Source organism: Enhydra lutris, unplaced genomic scaffold (assembly GCF_002288905.1).
Source record: "Enhydra lutris kenyoni isolate GAN:26980312 unplaced genomic scaffold, ASM228890v2 scaffoldscaffold13, whole genome shotgun sequence".
Classification (NCBI taxonomy): domain Eukaryota; kingdom Metazoa; phylum Chordata; class Mammalia; order Carnivora; family Mustelidae; genus Enhydra; species Enhydra lutris.
In genome coordinates this window covers 3,538,725-3,553,299 of record NW_019154097.1, presented here as the reverse complement: position 1 = coordinate 3,553,299, position 14,575 = coordinate 3,538,725, and the positions used below count along the sequence as shown (strand labels likewise).

At 41.7% G+C, this 14,575-nt stretch overlaps 1 protein-coding gene and 1 pseudogene across 1 annotated transcript in view; both read right to left on the bottom strand.

The window, feature by feature from the left end:
• The window catches only part of LOC111145919 (unc-13 homolog B), a 213,794-nt gene extending 209,069 nt beyond the window's left edge, over positions 1-4,725 (bottom strand). The window contains exon 1 of the mRNA XM_022501228.1: positions 4,504-4,725. Within this exon, the coding sequence (XP_022356936.1) occupies positions 4,504-4,525 (22 nt within the window). The 5' untranslated portion in view covers positions 4,526-4,725. The remainder of the gene's footprint in view (positions 1-4,503) is intronic.
• A 3,485-nt stretch (positions 4,726-8,210) lies between these two features.
• On the bottom strand, positions 8,211-13,743 carry LOC111146007 (annotated as a pseudogene).
• Positions 13,744-14,575: the final 832 nt, after the last annotated feature.

The window sequence follows — 14,575 nt, the reverse complement described above, 5'->3', positions numbered from 1 at the left end:
TATATATATATATATATATATATATATATATATATATATAGAAAGACTCAATTCTCAAAATGCTTATAATTTGTTGGGAAAAACTACTGACAAATACCAAGACACCAAAAGTTAAAGAAAATCCTTTACTCAAGTTGCTCATGTGGTATTAGACCTTTTGGAAGCAAAAAGATATCAGTAGTATGAAGAAAGTTGTGCCAAATTTTTAAAGAAAAACTAAGTGAATTCTATGAAAAGGCGGTTTCTTAAAATTCATCAAGTCCAACCTCCCACTCAATGTCTTTCAGAACATTCTTACCACTCATTCAGTTTCTGCTTAAAATGTCCTTAAAAAAAAAAAAAAAAAATCATAAGTAGTCCATTCCCTTTAAGAACAGCTCTAATTTAACGTTCTTCCTTACTTTAAACTAAAATCATTTCTTGGGGCGCCTGGGTTGCTCAGTCGAGAAGCATCTGCTTTTGGCTCAGTTCATGATCCCAGGGTCCTGGGATCCAGCCCCACATCAAGCCTCCAAATGAAGCCCAGGATCCTAAACGGGAAGCCTGCTTCTCCCTCTCCCACTGCCCCTGCTCCCTCTCTCGCTTTCTTTCTGTCAAGTAATAAATAAAAAAAACTTAAAAAAAAAAAAAAAAAAACCTCAAAGTTTAAAAAAAATTTTTAAAAATCAGGGCGCATGGGTGGCTCAGTCATTAATCGTCTGCCTTTGGGTCGGGTCATGATCCCGGGGTCCTGTGATCCCCCCACACACCCATATGAGGCTCCCTGCTTGGCAGGAAGCCTGCTTCTCCCTCTCCCACTCCCCTTGCTTGTGTTCCCTCTCTCTCCATCTCTCTCTCTCTCTGTGTCAAACAAATAAATAAAATATTTAATTAATTAATAAATAAGTAAATATCATTTCTTCTAATTTTTTTAATTTAAATTCAATTAGCCAACATATAGTACATCATTAGTTTCAGATGTAGAGTTTCTTATAATTTTCAATCACTGGTCAACTTGCCCCAGATCTGCCCTCTGGAATGAAGTTTTATTTTTGTTTAAGTAATCTCTACACCCAACTTGGGGCTCAAACTCACAACCCCCAGGTCAAGAGTCGCATGCTTCATGGACTGAGCCAGAGAGACACCCCTGCAATGAAGTTTTTTAAAACAATTTTCATCTGTTATGATACTTCCCCTCTTAAATTATCTCAAAACTAAACCTCTCAATTCCTCAAATGTTTTCTACCCCCTTCATTATTCTAATGATTCTCCTCTGAAGAAATTCTATTTTCTCAATGTGCCTCTTAGAATCAAATACCCCAAATGAACACAAAATTCCAGATCTGATCTGACCACTGTCACTATTTTCTTTGTCTGGGTCACCATAAACAGTAAAAGAAAAGTTGCCCAACAGTATACAATTCATTGACAAATTAGTAGTACTGTTCAGCCCATAAGTAATTTATATTTAAAGGCATTTATAGTTTAAAAGTGTAAAGGAGAAAAAAGATCACTGAGGACAGGAACTCAGGAACATTTCAACAACAACAACAAAAAAAAGTAGACCGTATGCTGGGAAAGGAAGAAAACATTTTTGATAAGCAGAAAATTCAAAAAGAATATTTCAGGGGGTACAAATGCAGAACAGTGGTGCAAAGGCAGGAATGAGCAGAGTTAGTGCTATAGCTAAATATCTGTATAAGGATAGGCAAAAATATAGGGCCAAAAAAGAGACCTTAACCCATAGGCAAAAAGACATGATTAAAGGGTTATACCAAGAAACTGACTTTTTTTTTTTTAATTTTTTATTTTTTCAGCGTAACAGTATTCATTATTTTTGCACCACACCCAGTGCTCCATGCAATCCGTGCCCTCTCCAATACCCACCACCTGGATCCCCCAACTCCCACCCCACACCCCTTCAAAACCCTCAGATTGTTTTTCAGAGTCCATAGTCTCTCATGGTTCACCTCCCCTTCCAATTTCCCTCAACTCCCTTCTCCTCTCCATCTCCGCTTGTCCTCCATACTATTTGTTATGCTCCACAAATAAGTGAAACCATATGATAATTGACTTTCTCTGCTTGACTTATTTCACTCAGCATAATCTCTTCCAGTCCCGACCACGCTGCTACAAAAGTTGGGTATTCATCCTTTCTGATGGAGGCATAATACTCCATAGTGTATATGGACAGAAACTGACTTTTTTAAGATTTTATTTATTTTTGAGTGAGTGAGAGAGAGAGAGAGAGAGAGAGAGAGAGAGAAAGCATGTGACCATGAGTTGGGGGAGGGGCAGAGGGAGAAGTAGACTCCCCACTGAGCAGGAAGCCCAATGCAGGACTCAATCCCACAACCGAAGGGAGATGTTAAACCGACTGAACCACTCGGGTGCCCCTCTTCTAGTGATTTCCAATGATACTGTGTCTTTGGTAATTTTGTACTTCTCAGGAGAGATGTAGAGTTTCTTATCATTTTCAACCACTGGTCAACTTGTCCCAATTCTGTCCTCTGGAATGAAGTTTTGTTTTCGTTTTTTAAGAATCTCTACACCCAAGGAGGAGCACCCGAAACTGACTTCTTTAGATGTCTGGAGATAACTAAATACCAGTTTGCCAATTTCTACACCAGTTTCTACTACTGTTTGAACTTTGACTACGGGGGAAAAGTTTCTAATTCAATTCTACACCAAGATGAACTGATATTGAGTTCTGCAATATCATTACACAGGCTTCTTTCATAACATGAACATTCCTAACTGCCAAAATATAATGCAAGAATATCATTTTAGAAAGATTTATTTTGATCCATTTCTGTAAGTTCTCCCAGAATGGATACTTTGGCATTTAATATGAATACTTCTGTATGAGGTACCTGCTTGTTTCAGTAATTAATAATCTTCAGGATCTCCATTCAAAAGACAATGACCTGCTGGTCTCTAATTCCCCCAGGTTCAAAAGAAGAGAGATTCGACTAATATAATGTGAAAACAGAAAGAAGTTAGCTAAATAGAATTTCTAGACAATGATAGTTGCCCAATATTAGAACTGCAGCAGCTCCTTCTCTGAAGTTATTTAAATGCAATTAAATTGGAATTTCTGGTTTAATAGAGTTGCTGCCTAAACAGTCTTTCATAAGGACTAGCACTATAATACAGTACAGCAGAAGAGATTTAAACTGTCCAAGGGACATTGCAAAACCCAACCTCCCAAATCCTGCTACTCAACAGCAGGGATCTAAAGGAATAAATAGATTCCCAGCTGCTTAGAGAAAATGTCTTACTAAAAGCAGAGCAAAATTCTCATTAATGAAAAATCAACCATGAAGAAAAAAAATTGCCTCCTAATCCCTTGGAAATAGTCAAATCCATTTTGGGTTAATGGAGATTTAACAAAACAGTGGAAGAGAGCAGAGCAAAACAGTTCCCTTTGCCAGCAGCTGGGGGAAACACCCATCAGAGAAATCACAAATAACAATGCTTCTAATCCACAGAGCCAAAAGAAACATGAACTCTATCCAGTGAAGGGTACCAGGAAAAGGCTCTTGCAGATAAATTCTTTCTCTCATCATCAAGCCACCTTATCCTACATCTTGTTGAACACTGATATGATAGGCTGTAACTTCAGTTGTCCAAGATCAAATTCAATGGGTAATCCAAGCCCTGCTTTTTCTAATCAGATAATCTCTAAAATCACAGTACTCCCGTGCATTTATTCAAAGCCAGTACTGAGCTCCTGTGTCAGGCACCAAGAATACAAAAACCTGTAAGAAACAATCTCTACCCTCACAGAGCTTAATCCATGCACCTTGCCTCATCTTAACCCCCAAAGCTCTTGCCTTAAAATATCTTCTTAGATGGGTCAAGCGTCCTCAGCGAAAAAGCAATAAAGGCCCTTTGATTACTGTGACAGAAGCTAATACATAAACATACATATAGGTCAATACGACTTATGCTCTGCTCCAAAAGGAGAGAAGACAACACACCTTTCCAAGTCGAATATTAGAATAACCTTATCCTACACTACAGAGAAGCAGGGAACCAGACAAGCAACAGAGGGTGCCAGCCAAGAAATACACTGGAAGAAGGGATGTGACAGCTGTACTACATCGCATTTAAATAGCGATAAAAAGAACCTTCTACTAAACCGCCTGCAGTTTCACGTGCAGGGAAAAGGAAGGGAGACTGCCCACTGTTGACACCAACTATTCGCGGTTTCCTAGCTATTCCACTCTCACTGGAAAAGAGCCCCAGTCACTGTTTAATAGGATCTGGGCCTGCCGGCCAACAACTCTGTCACATGGCCACGGAAATGGAGAGGTTAACAGTCCCCCACAAGAGAGTGAGGGAAAACAAGAAAGGGTGGAAAGAACCTCTTTAAATGTTTATAAATGTGTTAACATAATCGCCCCCCGAGGCACGAACGGGAAGTGAAGTCTGGAAAAGGTGGTAACCCCACGCCCACTGGAAGCGTGTGGGGACACCTCGACGACCCTCGCCCCGTTCCCCGCCAGTCCACACACTCACCGCGTACACAGAGCAGTGACATGGCCGAGGCACCGGCGAGCCTCCGCCGTACCCCAGCCGCGCCGCCGCACCCGGCCGCTCCCTCTTTTCCTCTCAGCAGGTGCCGCGGCTGCTCCCGCTATCGGCCCCACAGGTCTGACCGCTCCTCATGGTCCCGGTAGAAGGCAGCGTCCCGCCGCTCTCTCGGACCCGCGTCAATTCTCACCGTCTGACTGGGCTCCCAATAGCTGTGAGTACGGTTGGGGAGGCAGGAGACTGGGCGCGGCACCGCGACGCCATCGCTGGTGGACAGGAGCTACCGGGACTACCCCCCTCCTTTCGCTCCACAGGGATCCCGGCGAGCGTCTGGAAGGAGCCTACCCGTGGCGCTCCGCCTCCCAGCCAATCAACTCACGCCCAGTCCACCGACCCCACCTCCCATAAGCACGTAAGAGGCGGGGTTTCCTTCCTCTTTCCTACGTGCAAGAATGAAGGCAGCTCCGCCCACTAATAAGCGTGGAACAGAGAGGGCGGGGCTTCTCCTCACTAGGAGGAGGTAACTGAAACCCTCTGCTCCTCCTACCCAAGAAGATTTTTTTCATTGAAGAAATTTCCGTTCGACTTCTTACTCTATCGATTACAGCTGTCGGAACCCCTACTGGTAATAATTTAGCAAGATCATACCACAAGACAAACATGTTTTAATTAGCAACTACAAAAAAAAAAAAGTAAAATAACTGAGTGAGCATAAAGTAAAATGTTTGGAGACCAGTTCTTTTTTTTCTTGCACGCCATTGTATCTCCAACGGCTGTAATAGCACCTGGTATATAGAAATGAGGCCGTAAATATTTACTGAATGAAGGATAGAGGGACGATAAGTATTTTAAGCTAGGACTTCTCTGGTAGGATGACAAATGAACATGTGAGGAAGTGAAAAAGATCAGAACAGAAAACAGGAAGACACATAGTATAACGTACAGATCCAACACCCCTTCCACACCACAGTTCTCATCTAATTGGTTTGGGGTATAGCTCAGGAATCCTATGTCTTAAAAGCTCCCCAGGTGATTCTTTTTTTTTTTTTTAAGATTTTATTTATTTGACAGAGAGAGATCACAAGTAGGCGGAGAGGCAGGCAGAGAAGAGAGGAAGGGAAGCAGGCTCCCTGCTGAGCAGAGAGCCGGATGCGGGGCTCGATCCTAGGACCCTGGGATCATGACCTGAGCCAAAGGCAGAGGCTTTAACCCACTGAGCCACCCAGGTGCCCCTCCCCAGGTGATTCTAATGTGATGCCAGGGCTGAGCACCATTAGAGGAGAGGCTTTCTCCCATCCAAGTACTAATCAGGCCCGACCCTGCTTAGCTTCCGAGATCAGACGAGATCGGGCGCGTTCAGGGTGGTATGGCCATAGATGAGGAGAGGCTTTCTAAGACCTCATTAGGCCAACTAAGATTTCAGCATTTGCAACTCTTGGCCCCATGGAATTCTGCCGGCAGTCCCAGGGAGGGTCTGTCAATCTAACAGGGTCTTTGCCCTCCAGAAGCAAACCCAGCTATCATATGATTTCTCTCGGTGGAATAGTTGCTATGAGAGAGTGACACTCCAAATGCAATAGCAAGCAGTAGCAAATGCAATGAAGAATACTTGATCCTTCCAGTGTTCATCCAAATTTGGAGCAATACCCCGAGGAAGATTTTGACCACTGCAAATGAGCCAGCCTTGTCAACAGAGATGCTGACCCTCAAAATAATGGGCATTCTCTGGACTGCTGGAGGTTGGGCTACCTAGCTATCTAGCCCAGCTGTCCTTTATAAAATTGAGGAGAGCATGAACCTTGAAGCCAATCAGATCCACCTGGTATACTATCTATTTTTGTGCAATAAATTATTCCAAAACTTAGTGGCTTGAAACAACATTATCTCACAGTTTCTGTGGGTCAGGAATCTGAGTATGACTTGATTGGATCCTCTGGCTCAGGTTTTTTACAGACTGTTATCAAAGTGCCAGCTTGACTAAAAAAGCATCCACTTCTAAGCTCACTCATGTAATTGTGGGCAGGACTCAATTCCCCCTAGGCTGTTGGCCTGTCTCACTCAGTTCCTTGTCATTGGGCCTTTCCCACATGGCTGCTTGCTTAAAGCATACAAGCGGAGAAGGCAATAAAGTCTTTTAGCAAAATGGAAGTCACATTATTTTTTAGCTTAATCACGGAAGTGACATCCCCTCATTTTTGCTGTATTCTATGCATCAGAAGCAAGTCACATTCAAGGGAAGGGGATTACACAAGGACATGAATACCACCAGAAACTGCCTCACAGGGACAGCCATCATTGGGGGACCATCCTAGAAATCTGCCTACCACACTTGGATTTGAGTTCTAGCTCTAATACTTTGACCTTGGGCATGCTACATGGCCTCAATTTCCCAAAGAATAATAATAGTAACTGCTTTATAATATGGTTTTGAAGTTTAAATGAGGAAATGCATTTAAATTACCTAGTACATACAAAAATGCCCAATACATGTTTGTTAACTTAGTTTTGTGGACATGAAGGTAGGAATATGGCTGGGAAGTAAAGGGAAGGTAAGCAGAGCAAGAGCCATTGTCTAAAGTTTGTGATGTAAGCTCTGAGGAATCCCAGTGTCCCAGTTAAAAGTTCAGAAAAGGGGCACCTGGGTGGCTCATTCAGTTAAGTGTCTGCCTTCAGCTCAGTTCATGATCTCAGTGTCCTGGAATCAAGCCCTACACCAGGATCCCCGCTCAGCAGGGAGTCTGCTTCTCTCTCTCTCTCCCTCTGCCTCTCCCCCTGCTCCTGCTTTCTCTCTCTCTGTCTCTCTGTCTCTCTCTCTCCTTTCAAATTAATAAAATCTTTTTTTTTTAATGTTCAGAGGAAAAACACAATGACGTCTTTGGCCCTCTTGGCCCTTGACAGGCACCAGTTATACTCATCAACAAGATAAATGAACCTTCAGAAGCAACTCAGACAGGGATAGAAAACCAGTCCTCCATGCCACACAGTCTTCATTAGGTTTTCCAGTACAGTACTTGAAAGTTCTTCAGCATTTGAATGGAATTCATACTTCAGGTTTAGTTCGCAGGTAGCTGAGAGCTAGGACTCTGAAATCCAGGAAATGAGAAGGAAGAGGGGAGGGATCAAGGAAAGTAAGTAGTGAAAAGAACCCAAGAATCTCAAGAGGTTCAGCCCGAAATACCTAAGTTTGGCTCTGTTGCTGCCTTTTTTGGGAGCCCTCAGGCAAGAAAGAAGGGGTCTAGATTAGAACCCTGATGCAGGGGAACCATCTACCAACTTTATGACTATCTTTAAGTCATGCTCCAAGGCCATTAAAAGTTCACTCTTCCTCCAAGTTCCCTATCTCTTAGAAAATATCTCCCAATGCCTAATGAGAAATTTAATATAAATAACTAATTAACACATATTTATTAAGTGTCTTTTAGATCAGTCTTTTTTTTTTTAAAGATTTCATTTATTTATTTGACAGAGAGAGAGATCACAAGTAGGCAGAGAGGCAGGCAGAGAGAGAGAGAGAAGCAGGCTCCCCGCTGAGCAGAGAGCCCGATGTGGGGCTTGATCCCAGGACTCTGAGATCATGACCTGAGCTTCTGAAGGCAGAGGCTTTAACCCACTGAGCCACCCAGGCGCCCCTAGATCAGTCTTAATGAGAGGATGCAAAAGCAAACAAAGCACATTTACTATCCATAAAAAGTTTACAAGGTGTTGGGAAAGACCTGTGAAAGAGCGAAGAACTTAACTGGGGCAGTGAATATTGGAACTGAGGGGTACAAGAAAGAACAATCCCTTTAACACATCTCAGTGTTAAGGAACTAATGTGATAGAACTTGGCACACAATGATTGTGAATACAGGGGAGAATAAGAATATCATTTCTTTAGTAGCAAACCATTGGAGGGAGAGAGAGTTTTAAAGTTGGATTGACTGAAAGGATGATGCTACAGTTTACTGATACAGAGGAAACCAAGGTTTGGGGAGAAACGTTTCCTTTTGGACATATACATTAGGCTTGAGATTGTCATATGTACCCACTAGATAGATAATGTGGACTTGAACCCTGAGAAAGCAGTCCAAGCTAGAGATAGATCTTCCAACCAATAAAGATATAACAATTTTAATCTCCATTTTTAAAATAAAGAAAATGAAGCAAAACTAGAATCCAAACCCAACTGTATCTTTCACCAGAGCTCAGTTAGCCACACTGCTATATTGCCTCTTAAGAACTGGAGAAATTCAGCAGAAGCTATGGAGGAATCAAGATAGGCTTCACAAGAGAGAAGTAGTATGTGGAGGAGGTGGATCTCAACGTATGGACAGCACTGAACATGCACATATGGAAGAAAGGGTATTTCATATATAGAGAGAATAAGTTGCATGATCAAATCAAGAAATGGAATCACTGAACCTGTACAGGTATTTAAGAGTAAGTTGAAAAGAGTTTGAGAGCCCTATGGTTGCTAGGAGACTACATAAACTCAGAAAGGAACAAAGGTCTTTTATGGAGAACACCTACTTTTAAGGAGTAGGAAAACGAGATGGAAAAGAAATGGTCGGAGAGGGTGAACAAGAAAATAACCAAACTACCTGTATATTGTTCCATATAGATCTTATCTTCTTTAAAAATAATTGCATATCTATCCTTCCTTTAGACACAGAGCTCCTCAACAACAAAGGACCTGTTTTCTATATCTTTATCCCTAACACATAACACATCTGGTAATGATGCCCAAAAAAGACTTGTTGACTAATTGAATACATGAATAAATTAATGAATGAGAATGTTTTTAGACTTGGTTATTGTCAAAAATAAAACTGGACATTAGTCAAAGTGATTAGGACAGGGACATGTGGGTGGCTCAGTCGATTAAGCATCTGCCTTGAGCTCAGGTCATGATCTTAGCGTCCTGGGATCAAGTCCCACATCAAGCTCCTTGCTCAGCAGGGACCCTGCTTCTCCCTCTGTTTGCCACTCCCCCTGCTTGCGTTCTGTCTCTCTCTGACAGAAAATAAATAAAATATTTTTAAACCATGTTTTTTCTTTTAAATGTTCATTTATTTATTTATTTGACAGAGAGAGAGACAGCAAGAGAGGGAACACAAGCAGAGGGAGTGGGAGAGGGAGAAGCAGGCTCCCCGCTGAACTGGGAGCCTGATGCAGGGCTCGATCCCAAGACCCTGGGATCATGACCTGAGCCAAGGCAGAGACTTTAACCCACTGAGCCACCCAGGCGCCCCTTAAAGATTTTATTTTTAAGTAAATTCTACACGCAACATGGGGCTCAAACTCATGATCCCAAGATCAAGAGTCATATGCTCCACTGACTGAGCCAGCCAGGTGCCCTTAGCCCAGCATATTTGGAACTCGGTAAATACTGCCAAATGAATAAAATTCCACTGTGGGAATATATTCCATGAAAATAATTCAAATAAATGGGGGGAAAGCTGTGCAAAAAGATATTTGTACAGGATTATCTAAGTAGTGAAATCTGAAAATCAGAATGCCAAATAATTCAATGAATTCCTATAAATCAGTTTAGTCATTCCTATCAAATATTTACTTAATATCTATTTATTAGTAACACTGTAATCCTATACAAATGGATAAATATCAGAGAAAGAGACCTTACAAGAGATGTAAGTAAGTGTTGATGCATTCAAGAAAAATTTATTGAGGGGTGCTTGGGTGGCTCAGTGGGTTAAGCCTCTGTCTTCCACTCAGGTCATGATCTCAGGGTCCTGGGATCGAGCCCCACATCGGGCTCTTTGCTTGGTGGGGAGTTGGCTTCCCTCTCTCTCTGCCTGCTCTGCCTACTTGTGATCTTTCTCTGTCAAATAAATAAATAAAATCTTTGAAAATAAAAGAAAAATTTATTGAGCATCTATCAAGTACTACATATCATGCTACAGACACAAAGAGGAATAAGACATTTCTTCAAAGAATGCACAGTCTGGGGATAGACAGACCATGAAAAGTGCTATGATCATGGTTAGAAGGAAGAAGTGGGTTGTTTGCATACATACCTGGAGGTTTCAGAATTATTTGAATACTTAATAAGTGGGGAAGGTATGGTTAACTTAGCAAATATATAAACTTCATGAAGGAAGGGACGTGTGTTTCTCACTATTGGAAAAAATTATCCAAGACTTGCAAACAAGCAAAAGAAATTGCTGGGTGTTCTTGCAGTTTTAGTACCGGGCACTGTCTAGAGCAGAGAACAGCAAACTTCTTCTGTAAAGGACCGTTTAGTAAATATTTAGGTTTTAGGCCAAAAAAAGCAAAATTGAGGCTGTTGTATAGGTACTTGTATAACAAGAGAAGAAACAAATTTCCACAACTTTTTAAATGGTAACATTCAAAATAAACCAATAATAATTGAATACAAGTTTTTGGTACAATAAGTCTACTAATGAGAAGGATGAAATTCTTTTGGAGAGTATGCATTTTGCTTAGTTGGGGGTCAAGTATTATTAGAATCAACTGCAAATGTTCAAGTACTAATGTTGATCTGTAATGAGATCTTATGAATTTCATCTGTCTTTTCTCACAGATAACTACTGTTAAATACTGCTATCAGTCCATGAACATGCGATTCAACTGAGCATATTCATTGCTTGGAAAGCATTTATAGAATTCTACTAGATTCTCCTCTTGACATTTGCTCAATTTTCTAAATGAAGTTTTTATTTATTTTTAAAGTAATTGCAGAAAAAATAAATAAACAAATAAATAAAGTAATTGCAGGTTGCCAGGTGACTCAGCGGGTTAAGGTCTGTCTTCAGCACAGGTGATGGCCCAGGATCCTGGAACTGAGTCCCTGCTCAGCAGAGAGACTTCTCTCCCTCTTCCTCTGTCTGCTGCTCCCCCTGCTTGTGCTCTCTCTCTCTCTCTCAATCTCTGTCAAATAAATAAATAAAATCTTTTAAAAAATATATTTTAAAAAATAAAAAATAATAATCTCTCCCCCCAACGTGGGGCTCAAACTCACAACTCTGAGATCAAGAGTCACATGCTCCACCAGCCAGGCACCCCTGCCTAATTTTTGCTCAAAATATCATAATAAAACATTACCAATACTAAGCCATCAAATTGCTGTGGAGTGGAGCAAAGCAAGATATTCAGCTTCTATTTCTCACAAAACAAAAAACAAACAAACAAAAGCTACAGAATTGATGATGGTTGTGTTTGAGAGTGAATGAAGTCAACTGCTGACACTAGTAGTTTAATAACCCATGATAAATTTACATATTTTCTACAAAGTACTTTCTGCAGTGAATAATCATACATTTTTTTGAAGATATATTTATTTGAGAGAGAGTGTATGCACGAGCACGCATGCACCCACACAAGTGTGGGGAGAGGGACAGAGGGATAGACTCTTCAAGAAGACTCCCCACTGAGCACAGAGCCCAGCATGGCTGGATTTCACAACCCATGAGATCAAGGCCTGAGCCAAAACCAAGAGTCAAATGCTCAACCAACTGAGCCACCTAGGCACCCCATGAATAACTGTACACTTTAATACATGACATTTTCACTAGACTTGTAAATTTGTTGAACTAAGCCTTTTTTCTGCTGCACATATATTTTTGCCACCATCAGCTGTGACACAGTTCAGCAGATTCCACTTCAGGTTGTGCTGAATTAGTGCTATCTCAACTTCTTTGAAAACGTTTTTACCTGTAATTATTTCATGCAGACTATTCATCAAGGCTAATTCTTCAATCACTTCAAATTCATCATTTACTTGTCAAAAAAAACAACAACTAAACAGTATTGGCAACTGCAGACTCATCAGGAGCCAAGGAAAACTACTTAAAATAATTTGCTTTGGTTTTTTGTTTTGTTAATCTCTATAGCCAATGTGGGGCTTGACCCCACTACTCTGAGATCAAGAGTCATGTGCTGGGGTGCCTGGATTGGCTCAGGCAGTTGTGTCTGCCCTGGGCTCAGGTCATGATCCCAGGGTCTTGGGATCAAGTCCCATGCCACTGAGTTCTCTGCTCAGCTGGGGGTCTGCTTGTCCCTTTCCCCCTGCCCTTCCCCCCTGCTCTCATGCTCACGCACGCTCTCTCTCTCTCTCAAATAAATAAATAAAATCTTAAAAAAATAAAAAAGTCATGGGCTCTTTCAACTGAGCCAGCCAGGTGCCCCTAAAAATAAAATCTTTAAGGAAAAAAAGACATTCTTAAATTTTAAATTCTTAAATCTACCAAAAGCAGGCTACAATGCATGATCACATAAAATGAACTTTACTTCTTAGCGTCACAAATGTTAGAACACAAAAAGTCCAAAGATGGCTATTACAAGAAATGTACAAAAGAAATTTGCTTTAAAAATAGCAAAAAGTTTTTATTTTTATTTTTTATTTATTTTTTTTTCTAAAGATTTTTTTATTTATTTGTCAGAGAGAGAGGGAGAGAGAGCGAGCACAGGCAGACAGAATGGCAGGCAGAGGCAGAGGGAGAAGCAGGCTCCCCGCCAAGCAAGGAGCCCGATGTGGGACTCGATCGCAGGACGCTGGGATCATGACCTGAGCCGAAGGCAGCTGCTTAACCAACTGAGCCACCCAGGTGTCCCGTAAAAAATAGCAAAAAGTTTTTAAATTGACTTCTCCCCCAAAGTCCAAATAAGTGTGGTCTAGGTAACCATCAGAGTAAAGGCTTTTTTTTTTTTTTAAAGATTTTTATTTATTTATTTATTTGACAGCTAGAGATCACAGGTAGGCAGAGAGGCAGGAGGGAAGCAGGCTCCCTGCTGAACAGAGAGCCTGATGTGGGGCTCGATCCCAGGACCCTGGGATCATGACCTGAGCCGAAGGTAGAGGCTTTAACCCACTGAGCCACCCAGGTGCCCCAACCCACTCCCATCTTTATTGTATTCTTCCAAACCACGGCTGTGAGGTGTCCTGTCCTGGAGGTGAAGTCAGGCTGCTGGAAGCTGTAGTTCTTGATTTCTTTGTACCATCTATCAGCCATCTCCTTTCCTGTCTGATCATAGGAGGCCCATTCCAGGTTCTCTCCAAACTGGCTGTGACTGGACTCTGGGTTTGAGCATCCTTGGGCTGGCCAGGACTTCTGAATAATGCTGAGCCTCCTGGTTTGTCTTCTTGCAGCGCTTCAGTGTGTGTGTGTGGGGGGGGGGGGGGGGGCGGACACAATGCTGCTGTTGGCACTTGTTGGGGGTCTTCAGGACCTCATTATTAAACTGTTGGGGAGCTGACTTGCCCATGCCCCACTGGGTACTCTCCCCAGCTCCCACTGCTGCTATGCTGTGCCCTCTTGCCTGGTCCTGGACTTTTGGAGATCAATTCCTATCTTTAGAAACCTGCGCAGATGGGCAAATCCAGGTAACTAAAGGAAGTCAACCCTACTGGCAAAAAGAGAATAGTTACTGTTTTCAAGAGCAAAAACATACAAAGGGCCAGAAAAAGGAGTAGAGATTTGGGAGTTAGTTAAGTTTGGGGGTTAGTCGGGGATGCGGTAGAGAGAAGGAACTCAGAACTCACATAGCCCTGCCCAGTGGTCAAGGCACCATGAAAAACTCTATGGCACAGACCAAGGCCTGCCCACAGCCCCAGCACATATACACACAATATCTAGGGCCCCCTTGCTCTTTAATCTCTGTTACTGAGGCTCATTTTCCTCCTCAAATTAGTTAATATAGTCATGAAATAGAGCCCCAAGTCTCTGTGTACAGCCCATTTTTTCTTTCACAAACTCTAACATTGCTTACATTTGTAAGCAATAGATTCCAAATCTGTGTCTTTAGCTCAGACTGTTCTCATCAGCTTCAGACCCATATGTCCAACAACCTGCTAGATTTCTCTACCTGAAAACTATTCTGGTACCTCAAACTCAACATGTAAAAAGTTAAAACCATTGAAATATATTAAAATATACATTCAACTTGTTGACTCACGAATTCCTCTTGGGAAAATAAAATTTCCTTCAATGTTTTGTTCTAAAAGATCAGTGTGCTTAGAGTCATCAAATTATTATATTTCCTTTGGGCTTAAAGTGAAAAGATTCCCATGAAGTCCTACAACCTCCTTATTAAATAA